We start from the raw sequence: 26973 nt of genomic DNA, 5'->3' as shown, positions 1-26973 counted from the left end.
AGAATTGATATGCTGGAGCTCTTTTAGTTTTAAGATGGATTAATGTTTCTTCTTTGCATTGGTTTATTTTTATCTCTAATCAATAAGGAGCAGTTTGGGGTAAAAGCAAATATGATAAAGAATAGGGATGATGGGAAAAGAAATCGGTTCAATTGTGGAAACTTGCTAGGGATCAGGAAACTTATTATAGTTTTGTTTTTTTTAATCTGAAGCAGCCTTAATACAGAGTTGTGCAAAAAATGTAGATTCATAGTAAACCTTTGTTAGATTTTGGGTTTTTAGTTTATTACTCATTTATCCCTTAAGAGTCAATGAATCATATTTAAATTGAAAGGCAGAGAGAATACCCCAGATGTTGTCTTACCCAACTTGTTACTGAGAATGAACTGTTAAAAATCACTTTGAAGCTTTGGCAGCTAGCTATTGTATAAAACAAAGTGCACTTTGATGTCTAAACTATATGGTAACCTGAGAAAGTGACAAAATCCACTTGGAGGCCATGTTAAAGCATATACCACCACTTCAACATGCTTCTACTAATAACCTCCTATTTGATATCTAGGTGTTATTTTTTTGTCTACTCATGAGTGAGCAGCTAATACAGCTTTATAAAGTTACATTACACTTTGCTCACTTAATGTTTTTATATTCCTATTTTCTTGACAGATTTGTGTAATCTACATTTTGCATGGTGCAGTGATTTCCCCAAAGAATTTTCCCCAGGAGACAAAAGGCTATGTATAGAACTAATGATAGGTGTATATCTATACTGATCTCCAGGTATCATTTAAGGAGGATGGAAATTCAGATTTGGTCATTTGCGAGGAAACAATTATATGAAGCCGTGATATCCCATAATGTCTTAAGTTAAGGGGACATGGTGATGTTAAGGTTCAGTTCGCTGATTTTTCTTTAGCAATCTGTTTTTATCCTGCTTATTTCTGTGAGTCACAGCTTAGGATGTGTTTTTTCTTTTTTAAGAGGGCCCTATGCACTTCATGGTCTCTCTAAAGGGAGACTCAAGCCCAATCCCCCATTCACATCTGAAGTATAAAATGATCCCCTTGAGAAGGTGAAGGAAAAGATTGGACCCTTGGCGTTGTTTGATTCTCATGATAATCAGCTTGAGTGTTGTCAGGTTTGAAACTAGGAAAGACTTGCTCAAGGTGAGAAAATATTAGAGGCAAAAAGACCTAGGAATGCTGCAGTGTGGGAGACTTATTTAGAGACGATGAATGCATTCATATGGAGATGTGACTGGTGGTAGTTTTTAGCGATTCAGCTTTGTCAGTCAGGTGTCTGAGACAGTATTTTGTGTGTGTTTAAGCACAACCCCCTCCTCCAAGGGTTGACTTTTGGAAGCTGAGTCTTTTAAGGAAGTTGTTGGCTGTCTGAATCCAGAGGGTAGAGGACTTGGTGGAGTCTGTTATCTGTTTATGGCTTAGATAAGGACAGGGAATTGATTGCTGGTGAGTTACTGAACTCTTCCTAATGAATGGTTGCTAGGCAAAGTGCATCTCAATCAGTTTAATCCTTCATAGTTTACAGGTCTGCTCTTGGTGAGGGCCAGAGCTGTCTTTCTAATGGTACTGCTCTTCAAGAATCCTGTTGGATGTGCATACATGTTGCTCAGTGGTTAAAGAAAAACAAAAAGACTAGAAAAGCTAATGTGTTTCATTTCATCCATCTAAAATAACAGCTTTGGGTAACCGGGGTCAGCATTGTCATTAACTTCTCTCCTGGATCAAGTGGTGGGGTGGGGTTGCTCTCCAGTGTTAAGATAACCACTGTTTGATTATCTCTGGGTTTGTAACTAGTAAGGCAGGGAACTAATAGATTCATTTTGGAAACAGGCCAGTGATAACACTGCCCTTGGGCCTGGATGGATGGAAAAATAGGACAGAGTAAACAATTGAGGGCATAAATAATGAATCTTCCAACTGAGCCCTGGGAGAATGAAGGAGATTATCCTCAGAGCTGTTCAATCTGGCGGTGAAAGGGGAAGAGTCCACTGAATTAATTACCCTGACTGTGTTTGATACTGTGCTTATTATGGGATTGTTAGAGCCATTCAAAATAGAGTTGCCTTTTAGATATAAACTATTAATCCATCTTTTTGTTTTTGCTTTGTTTTTTTAAGCCAAATACCCAAATAGCTCATCTGTTTTCTTAGAATCCAGGCCTTTGCTGCCTCCCCCAACTTTGTCCTCTGTATTAGCATTCTGTGAATAATGGACAGTCCTTTTGTTTGGCCATATCTTAGAATTTTGCTTAATTAGTGATTTCATTATCTGTAAATATATATAGTAATAGAAGAGAGAAGCTGAGCCTGGCTTAAAGGAATTAGGAATTATTTGGTACCTTGAGTACATATTATACTTTGAAATTAAATGTGGGGTTGTAGGGAATAATTACATAACAACTCATAAAGGTTAAGACAAGAGTTCCTTCAGCCCAAGAATCCTTTCCAGTATTAACATAAATATTTTTACTTTTGGATTAGTTTTCATCCAGTGAATTAAGTAAGCAGTCTCTTAGTGGTCTCAGCATTTCTCTGAGGTTGGGAAAACTAATGCCTCAAGAATGTCTAAATAACTTAGAAAGTGATTTAGTAGTGAAGCCAGACCCAAAGCCAAGGTCTCTGAATTCTTCCCTCCTCTGAATTTCTAGTATGTTTGATTCTCTTCTTCAAGAACTCCTTCCAGGGTCCCTATTTGAAATGATTGAAAGTTTCCTATCTCTGCCCTGAGAAGCTGTTTTTAATTTCTGTACTTGTGAAGAGAATCCAAAGACCCAAGATGCCATTATCAGTCAAGAGAAGGAGGAACGTTCAAGATGAGATGCTGGAAGAATGATAGAGAGAGAGATAAAGGAAAGGCCAAATTGAAATTTTATTGTATTTTGTCCTGATGGATGGGTGGGGAGAGGGAGCGGGGATAGCCACACTGGCTCATTAGATCAAGTTTAGTCATAGACTGAGTTTGTTTCATGTAAGCCTAGCTGGAAAGGGCAGGAGGCACCTTTACCAACATACAGGGAGAACTCTAATAGTTAAAGATTCATTCTTGATCAGAGAATACAGTTAGTTCTTGATTATTCATGCAGAAAGGCAAACAAGCAAAGCATAGACAAGTCCAAAGATATTCGTAGGCCATATTTTTAAGCAATAGCTTTAACTTCCTCTGCTTCTTAACTGCAGTTTTCCAGTTGAACAAACTGATTATGTTTCTTTGTCTGATCATTCAAGAGCCAAGTAGGTGAGGTTGCCACCAGCTTGGTTTAGCTCAGTTTTGTCTCCTTGAGATGGTTTGTTTTAGTATTTTAAGACTTGACCTTTGTTATAGGACCTAATTATACCAAGGTCCTATGGAGAACCGAGATTTTCCAGGTAAATCGTAGATAAACTAACCCGCGACACTGGCATGTTTCCTTTGTTGGTGTCTTCTTGTCCCACAGCTACGCAAATCGTTCATCCTATATGGACAGGCTATAGGTAGTCCATTCAAAGAAGAACTATTACCAAAGTAAACCCCTCTTCTAACACTGGGCTCTGTGGATTCTCCTGATCGGAGCTGTTGGCTGAAATCCATGTACACATTGGGTTGTGATCAAAGAAGTACTATAAATTATAAATTCAAAACTGAGGATTGCTTTAAGTGCTGTTTGGTTGGAAAATGTCTCCTCCCCACCCCCACCCCTTGCTTTTGTTGTTGTTGAAGATCAGCTGAATATTCCAGTAGATTTAAAAGGCAAGGTTTCATAACCAATTGCTGCTACTTCGCACTCAGCAAAGTGGTTTTGAGGATCAGTTGCTGATCTGAGAGAAAATCAGATTTTATGCCACTTGCAGAAATTGGAGTGATTTACTCAGCATCGGTGTTGCTTCAGAGGCGAATCATAAGCAATTATTAGTCACAACTTAATTTTTTTTTCCTCCCAGAAGTTATAGTACCTCTATCATTGGCATTTCATTTATCAATTACAATATAAAGGGTAGGACTTAATCTGTTTTAAAAGGGAAGGGTATCAAGACTGTGAGAAGTTGAAGACAGCTCATCCCAGGTCACAGTGTATCAGTGGGAAAGGCCCTTTTCCTGGGTTCCTGAATGGGCCTTCTGGATCACCCAGCTATGCAGCTGAAAGCAGTTTTATTATTATGAACACATTAGTTTTGTAACTGTGAAGGCACTGGTTTGGCTTTTGCTTATCTTATGCTCCTAGAACCTCTTGCATTCAGCAGAAAGCGGGACCGGTGGATTAATGATGATTCTATATCTTGGTTTTGACTGGTCCTGGCAGGTGTTACTGTGCATTCACCAAAGTCCTTTACTGAGGATTTTAGTATTTAGGCTTCATTCAATCCTTGTGAGGTATGTTATGATTGGAGTATGATACTGTGTTAGGATATTTCCCCAGAGAGATGAAAGAACCCTTCCCTCTTAAGAGAGGTGCTTTGCCTATTTCCACAGTCTGTGGGAAAGTTAAGTTGGAACAGGTTGCTTTTCCAATAAGCTATGTTTTTGAATTTTGGTTTCTTCTCCAAGCTGAACAAATGTCCCAACTGAAAACGGTCTTTCTTACCATTCATAGTATGTTCTGGGGAGACTCCTTAGTGCACCTAGAAATGAGAGGCTGATGCCACTCCAGGCTGCACACCAATTTTGTAGATCTTTAAAATTCTGTTTGTACCAACTCCCTCCATCCTCCTGTGTATCCCACCTGCTCATCTTTCAGCTCCCCATGACTAGTTAAAAAAGTATCAAGTTGGCCAGAAAGTTATTTCATTTCCCTATAAGATGTTATGGAAAACCTAAATGAACTTTTTGGCCAACCCTGTACCTACCATTGCTCACGCAGGGAAGTGCTGCTGCTGCTGCTAAGTCGTGTGTCAGTCGAGACCCCATAGACGGCAGCCCACCAGGCTCCCCCGTCCCTGGGATTCTCCAGGCAAGAACACTGGAGTGGGTTGCCATTTCCTTCTCCAATTCATGAAAGTGAAAAGTGAAAGTGAGGTCGCTCAGTCATGTCCGACCCTCAGCGACCCCATGGACTACAGCCTTCCAGGCTCCTCCATCCATGGGATTTTCCAGGCAGGAGTACTGGAGTGGGGTGCCATGGCCTTCTCCAGGGAAATGCTAGTCTTTATTAAAGTCATTGCACCCAGCAGCAGTCTTTGTATGTGTGTGCACAGTGCTGGGCTTTGGGCTTCCGTTACTTTCTTACATTATTTCTTGAAGAATATTTCAGCATTATAGAAACAAAACTTTACTCTTCAAAACAAGTTGATAAATTGCTTTTTATTAAATGTACAAGTGCCTAAGAGTTAAACTTGAGAGGGGGAAAAACTATTTTAGTTACAGTTTAATTGCTAAAAAAAAAAAAAAATCTCTTGTATAATTAAAAGCTGCCTTGTGCTGAAACTAGCAGGTAAAAAGCATGGTAGAAACTGTGGTTCTTCAGTGAGGACCACACGCTGCGTATGCTGTTTAAAAGCTGCTGCCCCATCCAGTCCCCCTCATCCCCTTACACTGCTTCATTTGTTTTTTTTTTTCATAGCATTTCTCACCTTCTAATAGTCTGTGTCCCTTACCGATTTATTGTTTTGTCTGATCCTACAGCTTGACCTCATGTACAAAGGGAAGCATCATGAAGACAGGAGTTTTTGTTTGTTTTGTTCATTGCTGAGGCCCCAGCTTCTGGAGCAATGCCTTGCTACATAGTAGGTGCTCAATAAATATTGGTATGAAATAATTGGAGGAGGTAATCTTTAATAGAATAGATATCTAGGGATTAGAATTGGAATGACAAGAAGAGAATGTTATGTTCCTGGAGCTAGTATTAAATTAGGAATCGGATTACTTAACTGCTTTAAGGGAAATAACATTTGTGAACAAACTCAAGGATTGAGTTTTAATAATTGGGATTAATTGAGTTTTAATAATTAGGGTTAGTTATCCTAGATTAGAGAAATGATAGACATCTTATAGTATGTAAATATGAAGGAACATTGAATAAAGATAGATGACTAACTCTTATTCATCTTGAAGAGAGCAGAGAAATAGGCTGAAACTTCTGAACAACGAAAATAAAACATGCAGAAGAATTTACTGATTCTAAGAACAAACATTGGAATAGGTAACCAAAGAAGGATGGTTTCTCAGAATGGATTTTTCAGCACTGGTACCATATTGGAGGCAATGGTGAGACTGGAAAAGAGCACAAAGCCAGGAGTGAGAAAATCTGGTTGTATCCAGGCACTTACTAGCTTTTCCTAGTTTATTTGCGAAAATGGGCACTAATGATTCCTGCCCAGTTGATGTCACAGGGCACTTGAGCAACTCAAGTGAGAGAATCAGTATGAAAGCACTTGGAAAGTTGTATGCTGCTGCTGCTGCTGCTAAGTCGCTTCAGTTGTGTCCGACTCTGCAACCCCAGAGAGGGCAGCCCACCAGGCTCTGTCGTCCCTGGGATTCTCCAGGCAAGAACACTGGAGTGGGTTGCCATTTCCTTCTCCAATGCGTGAAAGTGAGAAGTGAAAGTGAAGTCGCTCAGTCGAGTCCGACTCCTAGCGACCCCATGGACTGCAGCCCACCAGGCTCCTCCGTCCTTGGGATTTTCCAGGCAGGAGTACTGGAGTGGGGTGCCGTTGCCTTCTCCAGGAAAGTTGTATACCTCTCTACAAACATAAGCAATTGTTAATGATTTTATTTTATTTTTGTTGTTGTTGTTGTTGTTTCATCTCCTGATTTATTAACTAGTCATAGGCCCCATCAGTGACAGAGGCAGTCTCACTCTTGTAACAGTAGTTTTAAAAGTATGATTGTAACCCAGCTATAGACATTAACATGCTGCTGCTGCTAAGTCGCATCAGTCGTGTCCGACTCTGTGCGACCCCAGACCCCATAGACGGCACCCAACAGGTTCCTCCGTCCCTGGGATTCTCCAGGCAAGAATACTGGAGTGGGTTGCCTAATGATTTTACAAAATCGTCCCCATAAGTGATTTAGATTCTTGGAATCTGAAAGTTGGATTTAGTGGTTATCTAGTTCAGATTTTTAGCTATTGAAAATAACTCTTGTTCTGTCACTCTTAATGAATGGGTCATTGCTTTTGCTTCAGCGTTTCTAGTGCTGTGCCACTGTTGAACAAGCTCAAGTTATTGTTTATGTTCATCTAAAGTTGCCTATCTTCAGACTTTAATTTATTAACCTAGTTTTGATCTTTGGAGCTCAGAGATAAAGCTGCTCCTTCATTTGTATGACAGCCCTCCTGTGACACCTTTATTTGAAATCTTCATTTCTCACCTTGAAATCACTGTAGCCACTTAACTGACTTGTGCCATCTCCCATTTGTCTTTCACACTTGCAGCAGATTTATTTAAAATAGACATCTGATCATGTTACTCTCTTTAAAACCTGTTCCTATCTCCCGTGGTTTCAGGATAAAGTCTGACATTAGCTAATAATAGTTACAACTACCATCATTGAGCATAGACACTGTACTGAGCACTTTATAAATATAATCTCATTTAATCATTACAGTTACTCTATATGATGTCAGGGCTGCTTTTCTGCTAATTTACTTTTAATCTGCTCTTCTCTCCGTCTAGTATGAAATATAAGGTTCTTCATAATTTAACACATCAGACTCATTTCCAAGTTTAGCCTATACACCCAATACTCTCCTCCTTATCCCAGACTACTTGTGGTTCTCCAAACAAGTTGTTTGGTTTCACAACTGCATGCCTTTCATTACGCTGGTTTTCTCTGTCTAGAGTAGCCTAACTGTCTCAATCCAGTAAATTTTTGCTCAGCCTTCAATGACCCATATTGTTTTCTCTCATCTTTATAATTGTTTACTGGAGGTATTTTTTTCATTATTTTCATTTTGAAACAACTCTGATTTCCTTCCTCCCTTCATTCCTGCTTGCCTCTCTTCCTTCCTTTCTTGAGGTATAGTTGTTAATACAATGTTATGTTAGCTTCAGGTGTCCAACAATGATTTTTTAAAAAAATATATATTTATTTGGCCGCACCGGGTCTTAGTTGCGGCATGTGGGATCTCGTTCTCTTAACCAAGGATCATACCTGGGCTCTCTCCTGCATTGGGAGCAAGGAATGTTAGCCATTGAACTTCCAGGAAAGTCCCCCAACATAATTTGATATTTGTATACCTTGTAAAATGATCACATTAATCACGTATCTCATCAGGGATTTTGTCTGCCATATTTGTATTCCTAATACATAGTACTACTACTGCCATAGTGCCTGGTGCCTCAGAGGGGCCTGGTGAATAAATGAAGGAATGAATGACATTCCTAGGAAGTGTTCTTTTGTTCAGGTTAAACTCTTATTTCACTTTATTATCCATATTACATTTTCTGGGTCCCTCTCTTACCTCCTAGCCAAGCTGTTCTTAGGCTTTTCATATTTCACAAATCAGAAAATATTGTATTTTGATGACTAGAGGAAGTAAACTGCAACCTTCCAAAATAACTTCTATTGAAAAGTGTACCAAGGGTACAGGTGGTCCAGCTGCTTCCTTAGGGAAGGTTCTCATTGCATTAATTTCTCTGTCTGTCACAGAGAGAGCTGCTTATGATTTTGAAGGGGTGGGGGAGGGTGGGAATTGGTAAAGAGTAGGGTATTTCTATAACAGCTATTATTCAGTCTTATTTCCTAAGATTTTGTTGTAACTTAAAGTATCTTGCTACAGTAGACAGAATTGGTAATAGCAACTTTTAAAAACTGTCATTAGCCACCTCCTTGCCAGGATAGAGCCCTGGCCACCTAAGAAAAAATAAGCAGACAGCACTTTGTACTTGTTTTTCTCTTTTACCTTCTGTCACCTCAGGAGGTTACTGTCTTCTGCCCACTTTACAGGTCATTGTAGATATAAAGACCACAGATTTCCCCTTCTGTTATGAGTGGCTACCTAAGACTGCATAATACCCCTAGGAGTCTTAGTCCCTTGGGGTGTAGACAGAATTGAAAGGCAGAAGGCCTGATACTAATTCCAGGGGAAAGGGCACAGTTCTTGTCCAGAATTGAAGGCAGGAAGTTGGGCAGCAGGTATCTGTCAATTCCAGAGTTCATTCAGAAGCGATTTAATCTTTGCTGTTGAAGTAGATCAGCAATGCCATTTGCCTGTCTAAAAATGAGATTACCCAAGGATTCTCTTACAAGAAGATAAATTATTTGTGTAGCAGCAGCTCCTGGCCTTGCATAATGTCTCTTCGTCTTACTACCACATGCTGGTGGTACAGGGAGCATCTCAAGCATGGTGCTGGGGTATGGAGATCAGGCCACAGTGCCTTACTTAGGGCGTCCAGGAGAAATTTAACAACTCTTAGCAACTCTCAGCCTAATGGGCTTGGTTATTGTTAAAATCCATCTTTATCAAAGGAAGCATTGGTTAATGATTTTTCTCTTGGCCTAACATGCCTGGGCATTAGCTGGAATTGCCTCGTGATTTGCAGTGGGGAAGCCATGAGAGCAATTTCTTGTTTGTCCACAAATTAGCATTAGCAGTTTCATTTGCAGATTGAAGGAGCAGGAGGAATGGGCCCTTCGCCAGTTGCAGCTTCCCTCTGACTAGGGCGTTAGTTCAATTATGTCCAATTAACTTTTATTGCAGATAGTGGTGATAATTACTTGCAAGTCAGTTTTTTGGCTGCAGTTATCCTAAGGCTGAAGTATGAATTTAATGGATTTTAATAACCAGAGTGACACATTTCGCACTCCCCCTCCCCCCGCCGCAGTTACTTATTTTTCCAGACTTTTTTAAAGAGGAGGTCAAAGCATTGTAAAAATCCATCTCAGAATTAAAGCATACTGTCCTTTTGAAGAGCTGTGTAGGATCATATTTTAAAAGAATCTATTAAGAACAGCCTTAATGGCTTTTTATATTCTGAGATCATACCCTTGAGTTCATTGCTGCTTATCCTGGGAAAATAGACTGAGATGGAACTAAATGTCATTCATAGCAGTATGTGCTTGTTGTAAGATTTCTGTAATTGGCAAGGTGCATTTTAGTCCTCTGTTTGCATTGGAAATTCTCTTCAGAGTGCAGAAGAAAACTTTTGAGCACTTTTAAAATCAGTAGGACACTGAGGATATGTTTCTTAATAAGCTCTATAGGAATTTGTGATTTTAATAGAAAGTTGCATAATATATTTGGAAACAGTCCTTGCTATGTAGAAAAAGAGGGAAGAAACAAAAGAAAATCGTTTGTTTTTCTCTAAAGATGGTGAAGTTCCTTTGCTGTTTCCTTTTCCCTATTGCTGTTTGATAATTACCCTGAATGTGCTTGTAAGCAAAATTTTCTCTCTTTAACATGAGAAGACTGAAGCTGATTCAAGCTCAGGTTGTTCCTGGGTCTCCAGGTGACTTGCTACGGCTTTCATTTTGAACGTCGTTCACCTCAGTGTCCTTTGTTGCTAGGCTCTCTTCCCAAGGGCCCGTCAGTCGCCTTAGGATAAAAGTTTTGTTGAGGATAAATTGCCAAGGAGTGCATTTTAAGAGTCTGCTTTTGTTAAAGTAAGGGAAGGGCAGATCCCTGGCAGCCCAGTGGTAGGACTCTGCACTTTCACTGCCACGGGTCTAGGTTCAACCCTTGATGGGGAACTAAGATCCCACAAGCCTCGCGGCCAGAAAAAAAATAAGGGAGGAAAGTTCATGGCTGCTTGGAGACAGGCTGCCATATAATTGTTCCTCCTCCAAAACTTCCATAATCACCCTAAATAATAAAGAAGAGGAAAGGATGAGTGATAAACATCATCTTTGTACTGCTTCAAAGCTCTTCATTGATTGTTACTGAAAACCTTTCTGCTGTAGAATATCTAAGACTCTGCCTGCCAGCTGCCATTGGTGTGAAAGTGGAGAAGCTGGTAATAGTTGCTACATTTCAGGAGGTCTGGAGATAAAGCTTATGATGTTATTTGAAACTTTTTATATAGTGGGAGGAAAGAGTGTTAAAACTGTGTTCCACTCCAAAAGGTTTAAGAAGGTTTTCCCTTGGAGCATAGGGGAGTTACATGTGTTTAGAACGAAGGGCCTTGAAAAAACTTATTAAAACATGAACTTGGTGGGAATGTTAGCGAATGCCAGGCCTGAAGAAAGGAGGATCATTAATAGTGCCTCCTTTAGGATAAGACATTTTTTTTGGAATCTTTCTAAAGAAATTCTCCATCTTCAGGGTAGGAGAGTTGCGTGAATGCCACTTAGGGGAAGGACTGCCAGAACAGAGTTGAGGCTGGGAGAGAGTTGTTAAGTGCAGACACAGGAGAAAGTATTATTCGGATAAATATTGAAAAGAAATTAGAAGTTGATGAGGCAGAAAGATACATACAGGAAACCTATTCCAGATGGCAAGCACCCCAGTGTCAGTACTCACCAATTCAGAGTTGAGTCACCTGCATTAAAACACAACGAGAATGGTTTCCAACAGACCACTCTCTTCAGCTCTTCTTTTTGATCTCTTACCCTCCTTCAGATTTCAGCACTGCTATCTTGGTTATTTTTGGTTTGTTTGTTTAACAATTATAATAAAAAAATTCAGAAACAATCTCAAATTTATAGAAAAGTTGCAAGTACAGTACAGAGTATTTTTCTTCCTTGAATCATTTGAGAGTAAGTTGCTCACTTGATTCTCCATCATCCCTGAATACTTTAGTTTTTGCAAAGAGTATTCTCCAACATTATCACAATGCAGCCATCAGAATCAGGAAGTTAATGGTGACAACATTACCATCATATAATTATCAGCACCCCCCTCAAATGTTACTAGTTGTACCAGTAATGCTCTTTATTACAAAAAAATACCATACCTTGCGTTTATTTCTTCTGTCTTCTTGGTCTCCTTCAATCTGGAACAGTTTTTCAGGCCGCCTTTGACGTTCACGACTTTGACAACTACCAGCAGTTGTTTTGTATAAAGTCCTCGGTTTGGAACTGTTTAATGGTTCTTCATGTTTAATCTAGGTTGTACATCTTCAACAGGAATATCACAGGAATGATGCTGTGCTCTTCATTGCATAATTTTCAGAAATGCAGAGTTTTTATTTGTCTCATTACTGAGAATGTTTGATCACTTGATTAAACTGGTTCCTTATAGGCATTTCCAGTGTAAAGTTACTCTTCGCTCTGTAATTAATATTTTGGGAGGAGACAGTTCAAAACTATGCAAACATTTTCTTTTAAGCCTTTTAGTTTACTAGTTTATTTACATTAGTATGGGCTCATGATTTCCTATTTTAGTCAACTTATCATAGCTCAGTTGGTAAAGAATCCGCCTGCAATGCAGGAGACCCCGGTTCGATTCCTAGGTCGGGAAGATCCGCTGGAGAAGGGATAGGCTTCCCTCTCCAGTATTCTTGGGTTTCCCTTGTGGCTCAGCTGGTAAAGAATTCTCCTGCAATGCAGGAGACCTGGGTTCGATCCCTGGGTTGGGAAAATCCCCTGGAGAAGGAACAGCTACCTACTCCAGTATTCTGGCCTGGAGAATTCCATGGACTGTATAGTCCATGGGGTCACAAAGAGCTGGACACGACTGAGCGACTTTCACTTTGACTACATTTTATTAAATTTAGTCTATCTCTATTTGTTTTGATATTCAGATTATCTCAGATTTTGCCAGTAAATCAAGAAAAAATATTTAACTATATGTTTAACCTGAAAGGTGCCTAAGTGATTTACTGTCTTTTTATTGCAAGGGGTTGGTTGGCACTAACCCAGACTAACATCTTATGAATAGTGGTAGAAAACAAGTCTCTAATTACTCTATTCCTAGTATATGCCTCCTTCACTCAGTGTATCCGCTCTGTGTTCCCTCTGATTTCTGCTGTGTAAACTTCTCTTTCTGGAGCTTCCCTCACGAGTTGAGCATCCTGTCACTTCTGTCTTCTTTGACATGTCACTGTTACTCTTTGAGCACTTCCTTTCCTGCGCTGTAATATGTACCAGACTCATCTAGTACTTTCTCTGCCTCAGCCATTTCTCCAAAAGCCTTTGTTCCTGTTAGTGGAGAATTTAGTAATTAGAAGCCGAGATCTGAGCAGACGCTGTTGGGGCTCATTGCTGTTGAATGAGAAGTAGTCACTGCGTCTGCCCCTGCTGGGGTGCTCTCACACCACTTGGGTTCTGGCTCCCCACGTCAGGGCTCACCACTTGCAACTTTGTGGGCACTCTCCTCACTCTGCACTCTGGGCACCTTCTGTTTCTTATCCAATTGAAACGACCTGACAGAGGGAACTGGGTGAAATTTGGTTAGGACACTTAGTTGGTGAGGGAGACCTCAGAGCGAGAAGTTGATAGAGTAGAAATTAGGACCTTGAATGGGTGTGCCGAGTGAAGGAGGCATGTACCAGGAATAGAAGAGAACTTGTTTTCTGCCCCTGTCGATAAGATGTTCAGTTGGTAGTGTTAGCCATTTCTTGAAGGTATCTCTGAGAAAAAGGAAGGCAGATTGTTTGGATATCTGTAAGATAAACCATATATTTATATAATTTTTCCTGATTCACTCAATGCTAAAGTAATCTTGAGTTCAATTGTTCTGTTTGGGTGGGACTTAATATTTGGTATAAGACTTATTTGACCAGTTAGAACCAGTCACCCACTGACAAATAACAGTGCTGAATGATTATGGAATTTCTCAGGGCCAGTCTGCTAATGGGTTGATCTGTGAATGAGTTATGGTACCTTGTGTCCTTGAAAAATTTAAAGAACTATATTGTGAGTTTTTGTTTTGTTTCCCAGGCAGTTCCTGAAATGAGGAAGCCTCCTAAAGCTAAGTTCAGAATCTTATTTTTGTGGGTGTTTAGCTATTAATGGAGAAGGCACTGGCATCCCACTCCAGTACTCTTGCTTGGAAAATCCCATGGACGGAGGAGCCTGGTAGGCTGCAGTCCATGGGGTCGTGAAGAGTCGGACATGACTGAGCAACTTCACTTTCACTTTTCACTTCCATGCATTGGAGAAGGCGATGGCAACCCACTCCAGTACTCTTGCCTGGAAAATCCCATGGGCTGCCATCTATGGGGTCGCACAGAGTTGGACACGACTGAAGCAACTTAGCAGCAACTATTAAAGTATTCTTCTAGCACAGATAGGGACTGTCTCTCTCTCCTTCCTTCTTCCTATGGCTGTAGCCAGTATTCTGAGTTTTATTAGCTAGCTGTGGGAGTTCACAGGGCATGGGAGGAGGGTTGCTCTTCTTCCTCAGTAAGCTGTCAGTTCCTAGGTCCTTTGGAGGTTTAACAGCCTCTCCTGCTTTCAGAGACACCTTGAGCTTCAGAAGCTTGGTAATTCCTTGGGTATGTGGAATAAAGCTTCAGGTGATAGTGCTGCTGCTGCTGCTGCTGCTGCTAAGTCGCTTCAGTCGTGTCCGACTCTGTGCAACCCCAGAGACGGCAGCCCACCAGGCTCTCCATCCCTGGGATTCTCCAGGCAAGAACACTGGAGTGGGTTGCCATTTCCTTCTCCAGTGCATGAAAGTGAAAAGTGAAAGTGAAGTCTCTCAGTTGTGTCCCAACTCTTCGAGACCCCATGGAGCCTCAGTGAAATGGCAAGGTAAGATCTTTTGATTTTCACTAAGGCTGTAGAAACCCTCCCCCAAAGTTGTTATACATTAGAATTCCTCAAACTCCTCTACTCAGGCTGGGGCAGAAGTGTAAGTTGCTCAGTCGTGTCTGGCTCTTTGGGACCCCATGGACTACACAGTGTATGGAATTCTCCAGGCCAGAATATGGGAGTGGGGGCAGAAGGAAGGACCTAAATGAACAGAACGTATTAGTGTGTCAGTCATGCCTTGTTCTGTTACCTTAATATCTGCCTGTTGCCACACTAACCCTGGATGGCAGCAGACTAGAGATACAGTGAAGGGCAGTATGTTTACTGTAGCATTAACATTCCCTGCCTGCCCTGAGTTTATACTGAAACTACACTAGAAACCTAAGGCACATAAGCTCGAGGCACTGTGTACAGAGAACTGGTTCTAAGAAAGTAACAGACCAAATAAATACACAGTAGATAGAGTAGATGCATAGCCATGAAAAAGCGTGAGCTCCTTTTCACCCTTGAACTCGGAACACCTTAAAAAGCAGAGAAATGCTTCCTGTCAGAGATCTTGGTCGGCTCTGTGATGCCCAGATTCCATCATAGTGTGAGTGTCAAAGTGGAAACCAACTTAGAAAAGGTATGAGTTGAGAGTGTGTTCAGAGTTAGTCAGGGTTGACTTCTCCCATTCAGGAAAGAGCCTGAGAACAGGAGGGGAAGAGTTTCCTGAACAAGGGTAGCTTGAGAACGAGAGGTAACTGTTGGTCATTACTTGTAGTATTCTCTGGTACACTTTTCCTCAGTGTGAATGATAAAGGTTTCTCCTGGGAAAAAGTCTGACCACTCAAACCTAAAGCTTTCCTTTGCCTTTATGCAGTCTTACTCTGGTTATAGTTGTTCCCCCGGTCCTTTTTTTTGAAAGGAGTTTTCACTGAAAGCCATTTCCGAAGTGTCAGACTAGCAAAGGTCTAATCGAGTTGCAGAGTGAAGAGCTGATCTGCAGCAGGTCGTTCCCCAAATCCATTGGAGAGTCAATAATTACATTTACACTTAAAAGACAAAGCCATGGCCTAGACTTGTATGTTTTTGTTGTATATAATAGTGTAGGAAGAGGGCTATGGTAGGTGCTCAATAAATATTGGCTTGAGCGGCAGCTGTGATATGGTGCAGCATTTTCTGAACGTCCTTGTGCCCACAATGAAGACTGCATCCCAATAAATACGCTCATAATTTCAATAGCTGGGACAGAGTCATGAAACAATAAGCATTCTTAACTGTTACCTTGTGGGGTTTTTTTTTTAAGCTTGTGGATTAGAAAATATTTGCCTGATGGAATGAGCTACAGGTGTGGGAGTTAAGACAGAGACTGTCGTGTGAGGTTCACCGTCCCAGCTGTGTGTCACTGGACAAGTTACCTCACCTTTCTGAACCTAGGTTTCCTAATCTGTGGAAAGGGGATGATACTTATTCCATCTGGATTAAAAACTTGCTTTCAGTTTCAAGTGAAATAATGTACGCAAACATGTTTCAAAGTGTAAAGAACTATAGAGTCTAAGAGGGTGGTTTAGTTCTGGTGGCAAAATAAAAAGTGGCCTGGATTTTGATAGATTGTACGATAGATCAGCCAACATTTGAACAGTGTTCACACTGGTGTCCTAAACACTTGAGTATATTAAACTAATTTAGTCCTTAAAATGATCCCATGAAGTAGGAAACATTTTACAGATGAGGTTTTTCCCCCCAGGGTCACACAACTGGTAGGGAGCAGAGAGCTCAGTCTTGTCTAGTTCTGATTCAAACCCAGTCTTGTCTCGTAGCCACTTTGACATTGTGCCTCTTGTTAATCCAGGTTTCTTCGGGTAATTCGAGCTGCACTGGACGCTTTTTTGTATATGAATTTTCTGCTGTTGAAACCTTACCAGAAAATGACTGCCCTTGCCACCCAGTTTTTTCCTAAATTCTGTTGACTTCCTTGGCTCTCTTGGTTTTATAATCCAAGAAATGAAAGCTGAGTAGAATGATATCCTAAACTAGATAGTCCAGGAGTGAGAATTCATCTCCACAGAGTGCTGTAATGCATTTAGTGGTCAAATACAAATGACTTCATAATTTTCATGTCTATATAATAAATTTTACAAAATTATTATTATACCATATTTATGTATTATATGTACTCTTTAAACCCAGCACTTATAAGCATTTTTTGTCTTTAGATAGTCTTTAATGATATATATTTAATTTGGGAGGCTTATACTAATTTCATTAGATGAATATCCCGTAATTTATATAATGATTTCCTTGCCTTTGGACATTTAGATTGTTGGAGATTTCACACAATTATGAACCATACTGTAGTGAAGAGAGTTGTGTGTAAATCTTTGTTTACATTTCTGATTATTTCCTTAAGTTAGGCTTTTTAGAAGTATAATTATTATATCAAAGAGTATGAGTATTTAAAAAACTTATTTTTAGGAAGTGTGTCAATTTAGCATCTCACTTTAGTGACTTTTCACTGAATCCATGACTCGGTGTGATTTAGACTTTTTTTCAAACATGTTTGTCAATTTTTAAGCAAAAAATGTCATCTGTTTAATTTACATTTCTTTAATTATTAGATAGTTGTACCATTTCCTTGTGTGTTTGGAGTTGCTTACATTTCTCCAACAATTGCGATGGAATTCGTGTCTTCACTCCACTAACACACACTCATTCACATGTTGTTGCTGTCTCCTTCCCTGCTTCCATTCATAACTCTTCAACACCTGTTCAAAATTGCATTAAAACATTCTCTGCAGTTTTGACAAACTACCCTCTTAGTATAAATCAATGTTACTCAGTACATAGCAAAAATACGGGTTTATAAATTTCTCTCAAATTTTCTAAACACAGCAGTGAGCTTTGGGTAATGCAGTTTAGACCCAGAAAAGGGAGACACCTGGGCACCAGGGTGAAGAAACACACACAGACCCAAACACTCTCATTTAGACTTGTTTTAGAATAATACCTTGTAGTTCTGTGCTCGAAATGGAGCAGCTTATAAAAAAGAATGAAATAATGGCATTTGTAGCAGCATAGTTGGACCTAGAGATTATCTTACAAAGTGAAATAAGTCAGAAAGGGAAAGAGCAGGGGAGTTCCCTGGTGACCTGGTGGTTAGGATTCTGGACTTTCACTGCCACGGCCTGGGTTTGATCCCTGACCATGGAACTGAGGGTCCCACAAGCTGTGTGGCACAGCCAAAAAAGAAACGAAAGACAAATACCATACGCTGTCACTTACATGCGGATCTGAAATATGACACAAATGAACTTATTTCTGAAACAGAATCAGACACAGAGAACAGACTTACAGTTACCAAGGTGGGGAGGGGGGGTGGGCGGCGAGATGCATTGGGAGCTTGGGATTAGCAGATGCTAACTATTATTATATATAGAATGGATACACAGCAGGGTCCTAATGAAAAGAGTATGAAAAAGAATGTATATATATGTAGAACTGAATCACTTTGGTGTACAGCAGAAAGTAACACAACGTTTAAATCAACTATATTTCAGTAAAATAAATTTTTTTTTTTAATGTGGCAGGCTTTCTAAATGCCCTTAAGTCTCTTAAATCCCCGTCACCCTTCAAACTTGAAAGCCAGACTCTAGATTGACGTAGAGGCCTCCTCTGGGCCAGCGAGTCCCTGGAGAACGTGGCCTGCGTGCAGAGGGAGGAGGAAGGGCCTGCATAAGCCGCGTGTTTAGCTGCTCTTTGAACACATGCTTGCCAAGGTTTTTAAACAGCCTGCTACATTCTTAAAATTCTTTTTCCATGTTGTGGCTTTGATCTGTAAGATTACAGAAGCTATACTGAGGACCTGCCTTTTTTCATTTTATCGGAATAAATGCCTGTCTATGGTGTGACTTGTTTTAAGCTCAGTCAGTGCCTATTAAAGGACTTTTTAGACACTCTGAGCCTTAAAATCGCACCCAACTTTGATATCTTTCCTACAGATTTCCTTTTTTAACTCAGTTGCCTCAGTTTCCCCGCCTGAGTGTGAGAGCTGTGCTTCTCTAGCAGCTTTTCGTGAACTCATGGGGGATGCAGGGCTTTGAAGATTAAAAATTGCCACATAATTATAGGTTATTTGTTGAATTATATTTCATCTGAGTAATAATCAAAAGCTTTCTGATTTGGCACAGGTTTCTACAGGAAATTGTAAAAGGAAAAAATCCATTATTTGTGTATTATTGCAAGGAAGTGGTTTCTTCCGATTTCTTATTATCTCTTTGTTTTGCTGTGCACAGTCCCAGGTACTTATGAGTAGAATCCTACCAACCTGACAGCTCTGCTTGTGATTATGAATGTGGTTAAGTACAAAGGTTGTCAGTCTTTCTAAAATGGTTCAGCTTAAGTTATAGTGATACAGCCGTTAGGAAACTGAAGGCTATTACATGCAGTGACTAGAAACTGCAAATTCTGATTTAGCAGCTTGTAACCTTCATTTCACATTTTTAGGAGCACTGATTTCTGCCTAATGGTAATTAATGTACAGAAGCCAGCGGATACTTTTCAATACAATGCAGTAGTAGTACCTGGGCCTTTTTTTTTAAGCACCTAGGTAGTTTTTGTCTCTTCTGCTCTCTCATTCCCAGAGTAAAGGCACCTGTGTACACACCAGCCCAGACACTTTTTGGCACTTCGGTTATTCATGTGTTTCAAGGACCTAAATTCAGATAAATTCCAGACCCTGGGATTAAAGTATATGCTATTCTTTTGGAATGTGAGCCAGCAGTATTTATTAAACATCTGTTACATGAATAATCTTGGTCCTGACCCTGTAACTGGGAAGGATAAATAAAAGATAGTCTTCAGAAGCTCAAGTTGAAAGGTTAGAATGTCCAGGGCAAATACTTTCTTGGGACCTGAATAACAAATTCAGGAGAAAGCAAGCACTTGGGTCCTTAGATGAAATAATGAGAGGCTCCAGGAAAGAAAGCTCATGCTAAAGAAAGCACTGGCAGAGAAAGCACATTTAGTGACATGGTGGTGGGGTGGGGTGGATAGGAAAGGAACAGGACCTTTTGTGATGGGTCTTAAAGGGTAGTTAGAAATAATGTTTCCAAACCCCTTGAGCCTCATGTGTTCAGCTTTGTGGAGGTGGTTTGCAGCAGGGGTAGTTCTGGGCTTGCAACAAAGTTAGTCCAGAGGGAACGTCCATCTTTCTCGCCTGCTCCTTCTCCCAGCTTAGAGTTGTGAGGTCTCAGTTGCTAGTGATAAGTCCCCTATTGTGGTAAAGATAGAGAAGAAAGATGCCTTTGAGCAATGACTGAATGTTATTGAGATTGGGTTAGTAGTGAAAAGTACAAGAGAGTTGGAAGTTGCCAGTTACCTGGACTGACAGAATTATTTGTTTGAATAGATGGTTTTAGTGACACAGACCTTAAATATGACTGGTTCTGCAGAGTCTGGTTTGATGAACATGTAATATTTTACCGTCTTTGTCCCTGTTTGTTTTCCCCAGAGCAGTATTCCCTTCGGTTTTTAACCTAATTTCTTGGACCCCAGGAGTAAAGGAATGGGGAGTAGGATGAGAATTCTACCCCCATTATTGAAAGGCAGTCTTTTTAGATAAGCGTTTACCTCATGGATGAGAAAACTTAGTAGTCAAAGATAGTGATGACTCTTAATGAATGCAGTTTCTCAGGGTTAATCATACTCTTTTAAGATGCATGGACTGAGGATTTTCACTGTTGGGTGTATTTTATAAAGTGGAATCTGATAACAAGGGGGCATAACATTTTCTTTTTTTACTTGGGATTTCAGAGATGGCACTGCTCTCAATTTCGTTTTTTAATTAAAATCCATAAATGGCAGATTTAAAATTTTGAACCAGAGCATGAATCAGAAATTGGGTTTGTCAACCTTTACTTTTGGGGAGGTGGTAATTCTTTTTGAAATTGGGGTTGAAGGCAGAGAAAGAGAAGGAAAGCAGGAGAGAGTCTTGGAAATAAGGGTACTGGAAGGCACGAGGCTGTGGGTGGGAGACTCTGCTGGGAGGTCACGACTCTCCATCACTTCACCCCCGACTCCCAAGTAAAAAAACCTTTGCTAGTATTTTCTCTCCCCTCCTTTTCCCACTTGGGAAAAAAAAAATGAAGAGGAGTCTTTCTTTTCCTCATTTTCTACCCTCCAGTGGTCGTTAAGCATGAACAGGGACAAACAGTACAAGCAGCTGCGGTGCTCCTACCGGCACACACCTGTCCTAAGGCAGAGATGGCCCTTTATCAGATGCTACCCAGGAAAGCAGAGTGTGACCTCACAACTCTGATAGAGCCTCTGTTAACCTCGGTGAGGCGGGGGAGGTGTGGGGGGCACGGATGAAAGTCCGTTTGAATTTTCCCAGTGGGGTCAGAGTTTTGTTCCTTAATTAGAGGTCGTCTGGGAAAAGCCAGCACTTGTGCAAATGCCCCAGGAGGGTCTGAACACCTTAGTTCTGTGCTCACTGTGATACTGTCGTCCCCCTGCTGAGGGAGCAGACCAGCTGGTGGTAGGAAAGCTGGCTGAGAGCGCACAGAGAGGCTCTGCAAGGAGATCTTTTTTCTTTCTCTGTGATGTCTGCAGCTCATTTGGCCTGAGCACCAGGTTGCTACTTGATGCTGTTCAGAAGTCAGGATTTGAATTTTGAGGCCCTTTCAGAGAAGGTAGAGGTAATGTTGATTTCTGGGTCTAATTGTGCATGTGGAAGTTATCAGCTATAACTTATATTGGAATATACATTTAAGAAAAAAGCCAGATGGTAATCAAAATGTGTGGGTGGCTTGAAGTTTTTAAATAAAAGGCTTGTACTCAGCTGCCAAGCCTCCAGAGAAGTGCTTTGTACAATGCATTCCTGCTTTCGAATGGCTTGTGGAAGCAAGTTGCTTCCTTCCTATTTCCTCACAACCCTCGTGAACCTTGCCACGTTCTCTGTTTTCCCTGCCCTGGCAGAAATTGATTCCTGACTTCAGTAAAACTCCTCAGGGGGCTTGAAGATTTCCTTAGTTCAAGAGGCAGTCTTTTGGAAAAGATGACAGGTCCCTGAACTCGCAAAGGAAGTGTGCACAGACAAAGGGCTGTGCTCTTGGCAGCCCAGATAATGCCAGTAAGGGCTCAGGAGTTAGACTTGCTGGGGGTTCTGGCCTCCCTGGTGGCTCAGAGGTTAAAGCCTCTGCCTGGAATGTGGGAGACCCGGGTTTGATCCCTGGGTCGGGAAGATCCCCTGGAGAAGGAAATGGCACCCCACTCCAGTACTCTTGCCTGGAGAATCCCATGGAGGGAGGAGCCTGGTAGGCTACAGTCCATGGGGTCGCAAAGAGTCGGACACGACTGAGCGACTTCACTTTTCTGGTTGGGAACATAATCGTCGGAGGTCCCAAACTCTGGGACTGCTTCCCGCTCAGACTAAACACTGACTTTCTGGGGTCTTTACAGAGCTCACCTCTTAGTTGTGTTCCTTTGCTTGCTGTCAGTAAATCACTAACGCCTTTTGCCACAGTTCAGCTGGCTTAATTCTCTCCTGTTCTTCCTGTTGAAATCCAGAGTTGTGGCTTGAAGGGCAGTATGTTATGGTCAGCTCTTTAGGATCCACAACCCCCACTTGTCTCGTGGTTGCAGGCATCAGGATTTGCTAGGTCTATCAGAGATTACAGTGATCATTCGTAGATTAGTTCCTTCTAAAAAGTACAGGGAGAGAGTGTATCTGCAAAACACCTGAATGAATGTGTTTTTTGTACCTCTATCATCACAGTCTCTTGGCTTTCCAGGTGAAGTACAAGGCCTGGAAGTGGGAGTGTGCTTGGCTCCAAGGAGACCACTGTGACTGGAATTAGAGTCAGCAAAAGTGTCAGAGGAGGTTAGAAGATAAGGTCAGATACGTGATAGTAACAGATCATTGAAGGCCTTGTGGGCCATGTTAGGATTTTGTATTTTATTCTAAGCGAGAGTGGAAGTCGTTGGAGATTTTTGAGCTGATATGGTTTCCAATTAAAAAAATGAATTACTCTGGCTGCGATGTGGAGAACAGATTGGGTGATAGGAGCAGGGGTAAAACAGAGAGAGAGGTCATTTGGAAGGCTGTTGTCGTAATCCAGGCTAGAGAGGATGAGACAAGTGAAAGTATTGCCTACCTCCAAGAAAGGTTGGGAGACCTCAGAAAGAAAACGTCACTAAAGCCCCTCATACAGCCCTTTGCACGATACTAGGCTCCAGGATTTGTTAATTCTCTTCCTTTCCTTGGAGTTTGCCCTCAGCTGTATTAGGACCATAGGGGAGAGGTTATTAAACAGATCAGCGTTCACCAGGGAGGGTTGTAAGCAGTGCCTCAGTCGTTTGACCCTAACAGAAGACTTTTTATTACTCAAGGCACTGCAGTTGGCACACTGTTCATTCTGTCATCCCACCCACCAGAGACCTGAAAAGACCAAATCTGTGCCAGAACTCCGGGGCAGCTCTGTTCTCATTGAGGCTTTCACGCTTCAGTTCTTTCTACAGTTGCTATCTTAGACACAGTCTGAGCAGCCTCTTTCACAAAGTATCTTTTCAGCTACCTGGCCTTGCAAGCTGGAGCTCTCTGATGCTCATTGTGACAAGGTAGTTTTCACATACCTGAGAGGACCCTTTAAGGGAAAGAAAGAGGTTTTGTGGTCTTTGTTTAACATTTGAGCTTCCCCTTCACCTCTCCCAACCCCCCAGCCCACACCGTTCCTTTTTTGTTGTGATCTGAAAGCTTTAATACCAAGCCACCCTCATTTCTGGGGTTTGCAGTGTGGGAAAGGAATTCAGTATGATTTAGTACATTACAGTTGTTTGGGAAACGCGTGTTCCCAAACAGGTGGTTCCTATACCACCCTGAACGCGCCTGATCTTGAAGTTAAGCAGGATCAGGCCTGGTTAGTACTTGGATGGGAGAGAAGCGTGGTCCTTGGTACATGGGGAGCTTGAATTGTTGACAAAGCTTCCTTCCCTCCAGAAGGCTAGTCAGTGTTTGTTTGCTTGGGCTGTGTGTGTGTTGTTGGAAGACTTCACTGATGAAACCATGCCATCTTGTTACAACATCAGAATCACCTGCCCAAAGAGGGCTGCTGGCAGCCTACCACTTTCTTGATTTACCCTGGGAGCAAAGCAGTTTCTTTTTCCTTTTTTTTTTTTTGGCGGGGGAGTGGGTAGCTCTGGAGGTCTAATTGTGTGAAAGGCCATAGGAAGGTGAATCCCCAGAAACTTGCAGACAGAATTTGCTTTAATAGTAGTTAGTCTTGTCTCCTAGGATGCTCTTATTCCTCCTTCTTTTTAAAAATAAGTTCAGGTGAATTCCCTGGTGGTCCAATGGTCAGGACTCTGCCCTTTCACTGTCGAGGGCCCAAATTCAGTCCCTGGTTGGCAAACTTAAGATCCTGCAAGCTGAGTGGTACGGCCAAAAAAAAAAAAAAGTCAGCTCAGATTACCGGGGTCACAAGTTGGACTTTGAGTGTCTTTGTATCTCATATACTGTACTGTCTCTGGAAGTGTCTGGCTGCCCCGGCCCCCAGCCAGGTCTCTGAATAGATTGAGCTGGGCCCCATGAGGATGAGCTGTCTTCAGGAATGCTGTTCTGTTTTTAGGGAGAAATCGTCTTTTCCTTCACCTCAGTTGGACTGTGCCCTAGCCTTTCTGTGCCTGCCTTAGCTGGGGCATGGAGGAGAGCCAGCATACCATTTATGTGGCTGCCACGTGGGCTTACCCAAAAGCCGTAAGGAGAGGCAGCCCATGGGAAATACAAGCGTCAAGCGAGTGCGTCTGTAGCTTGTGAACATAAAGACCTTCAGTTGTTTGTGTAGATCAGTATTTTCTAGTTTTTATTTTCCCCATCCAGGCATCTGTGCTGACTGAAATATTTGAGCCATAGCAATCGTAGAGAGCAAATTGTTTCTACAGATAAAGACATAGATATATTTTCGTCCTACATGCTGCTAATTAAATTGCTTATCTGTCTAAACTTGGGCCTCTGCTGCTGCTATCCGATGTCCCTGGTATCTTCTGGAGTGAGTTGCTCTGTGTTCCGTGACCTTGTTTTCTCTGTTATTGCAGTGTGAGTGGCTGCCTCACGTTGTGTTGATGCCGGTCTGCCATGCTAGCCTGTCTACCAGGGCCAGGTGACCTGTCCTTTCAGCTTCTCTCTCACACGCAGATGAACACTGGACTTCAGAAATGTAAGTGATCTGGATCCCAGGGGAGCATGCGGTCCTTTATTTTCCCCTCCATTCGGGTTCTCCCAGAGACGACTTTGGGGTACCCTGGCTTTGGTACCTCCAAGGTGTTCTTCAGCACAGACAGCAGGAAAGCAGCTGCGGCACTTGTCGGCAGTGCGAGGCGCTTCTCTACTCAGAGAGAGCCTCGTAATACTAGGTTCCCCAGTGTATGTCATCTTAATTTTAGTTGTTGCTGATAGATGTCTGTTGAGCAGTAGGACTATATGGAGTTTTACAGCCCAGTGTTACATATATCTTATGTGTATACATCACCCTTCAAGGAAGTGTTTCAGTTTGAACCCTGGGAGGAATGGAATGAAAACGCACAGTCCAGATGACTTACTGTATCCCTGAAACAAACCGTGTGCACTGTTGTGTTGTTTGGAGCTCTCTGAGTGCCCTCTGCCACGGAGACAGACCGTTCCCCCTTGGCCTTGCTGTTTGCCTTCTGAGCCAATGCCCGCAGCTCACAGCAAACAAACTCTTGCCTCCAGAAGGGACATGGAACTGTCTAGCTTTCTCAGCCTCTCTGGGCGTGTTCCTGTTAATATTCTTCCCCCAAGACGGGATTTTGGAGAACTGCTAGCTTCCTGTATTGGATTGGCTGGCGCTGGGGCTTCAGACTTTGTATTTTCCCAGACCCCTGCCCTCTGTCCCTGTGCTGTGTGAATGTGCAAGGGAGATTCTGTTCCTGGCTTATCGCCATGCATGGCGTCTTCGAGTGTAAAGATGGCCCTAAATTTGGAATAGAGTTTCCTTTCAGAGCAAAAAGGGAAAATCAGCGAGACATCTCAGCTTACCCTTTAACAGAAAAAGAGCCTCAGCAGGTTACCTGACTCCTTTATGACAGAGGTTGGCAAGCTTTTTCTGTCAAGGGTCAAATGGATCATACCACGTGGTCTCTTGCGTGTTCTCACCCTGCTCTCATGGGGCACAGGCAGCCGTAGGCAGTATGTAAACAAATGAGTGCGGCTGTGCTCCAGCACCACCCGCTACAGGAGCACAGCAGCCCAGTGCTGGCTTTCAGGCTGTAGTTTGCCGCTCTCTGCTCCATGAGATTATCTGCAGAAGTTAAAAACGGTCTGGCCTCTTGATTTCCTTTCTTTGAGAGAGAGTAAGACTCAGAGCGTGGCCAGATCTAGAATTTGGCCACTGAATGCAGCTCCTGTAACAACAGAGCTGAGGGTGTCAGTCTTGCTTCTGTGGCTGCCTGACGCAGTAGGCAAGCTCGCTGTCCCAGCTCTGCCCCAGCCTTTCTTTCTCCCGCTGAGTGCCGATCGGGTGAGGGCGTTGTCTGGGCTCTCTGGCCACCCACAGCCGCATGCTCACGCGCTGTGACTGGGCGCAGGCCTCCAGGCACACAGCTGGGGAGGGAGCGCACGCAGAAGCATGTGGTAAGATAACAGAATGCAGCTCGCTGTCTGTCTTCTAGGTCCTTAACACACGCTGACAGCTTCACCCAGAGAGGTACCATCAAGGGCTGAACCATCTAGGAGGAAAGGCAAATTGGCAGCTTTATCTTAGCTGCTGATGTTGGATCTTCACTCCCTTCTCCCCAAAGCAGCCTCCAAGTCACCTCTGCAAAAACCTCTATCCCAAATCTGTATTCAAGAATTGAGGTGTCCTTTTTCTCTGGTTTCAGGCATATCTGTCCATTTAGGGGACAGTATATTTCAATCCCTTCAACTCTCTTGTGACTCTCCTTAACTACACCTAAACTTTTGCAGAGAAGAAAACCCAGTGGTGTTTGTAAGCTCACTTGCTTGCTTCTTTGCTCTCCCAAAATGTATTAGAGGAAAAAAAAAAAATCCTGTTCTGTGATGTACAGCTCTTAGCATTAAGCATTCACCATTAAGGTGGGACAGAGTATAAACTGTCTGCTTCAGAAACCAGAAGCTAAGATGCTGCTCAGAGCCCAGGTCTACCAGCTGTCAAAACCTGTGACTGCTGTTCAGCTTTTCCCTGCTCCCATCCTAAGGAGGGTCTTAAAAGTTGCTCAAAACACAGAACTCGGTATCTAGTGAGGTGGGCATGGAGTGTGTGCATGCTAAGTTGCTTCAGTCATGTCTGACTTCTTGTGACCCATGGACTGTAGCCCTCCAGATTCCTCTCTCCATGGCAATTCTCCAGGCAAGAATACTGGAGTGGGTTGCCATGCCCTTCTCCAGGGGATC

General features: G+C 42.1%; 1 protein-coding gene across 3 annotated transcripts in view; it reads left to right on the top strand.

The window, feature by feature from the left end:
• The window catches only part of FAM222B (family with sequence similarity 222 member B), a 54945-nt gene that overhangs the window by 19535 nt on the left and 8437 nt on the right, over window positions 1-26973 (top strand). For 2 of the 3 annotated variants that reach the window (XM_003587387.6, XM_005220133.3), the window contains exon 2: window positions 24639-24760. The exons of the other annotated variant lie outside the window; for it this stretch is intronic. In XM_003587387.6, coding sequence (XP_003587435.2) covers window positions 24679-24760 — 82 coding nt within the window. In that variant the 5' untranslated portion in view covers window positions 24639-24678. The remainder of the gene's footprint in view (window positions 1-24638; window positions 24761-26973) is intronic. 3 annotated transcript variants of the gene reach the window in all.

The sequence above is a fragment of the Bos taurus genome, chromosome 19 (assembly GCF_002263795.3).
Source record: "Bos taurus isolate L1 Dominette 01449 registration number 42190680 breed Hereford chromosome 19, ARS-UCD2.0, whole genome shotgun sequence".
Lineage (NCBI taxonomy): Eukaryota > Metazoa > Chordata > Mammalia > Artiodactyla > Bovidae > Bos > Bos taurus.
The sequence above is the reverse complement of the archived record's forward strand: the minus strand, read 5'-3'. Positions and strand labels throughout refer to the sequence as shown.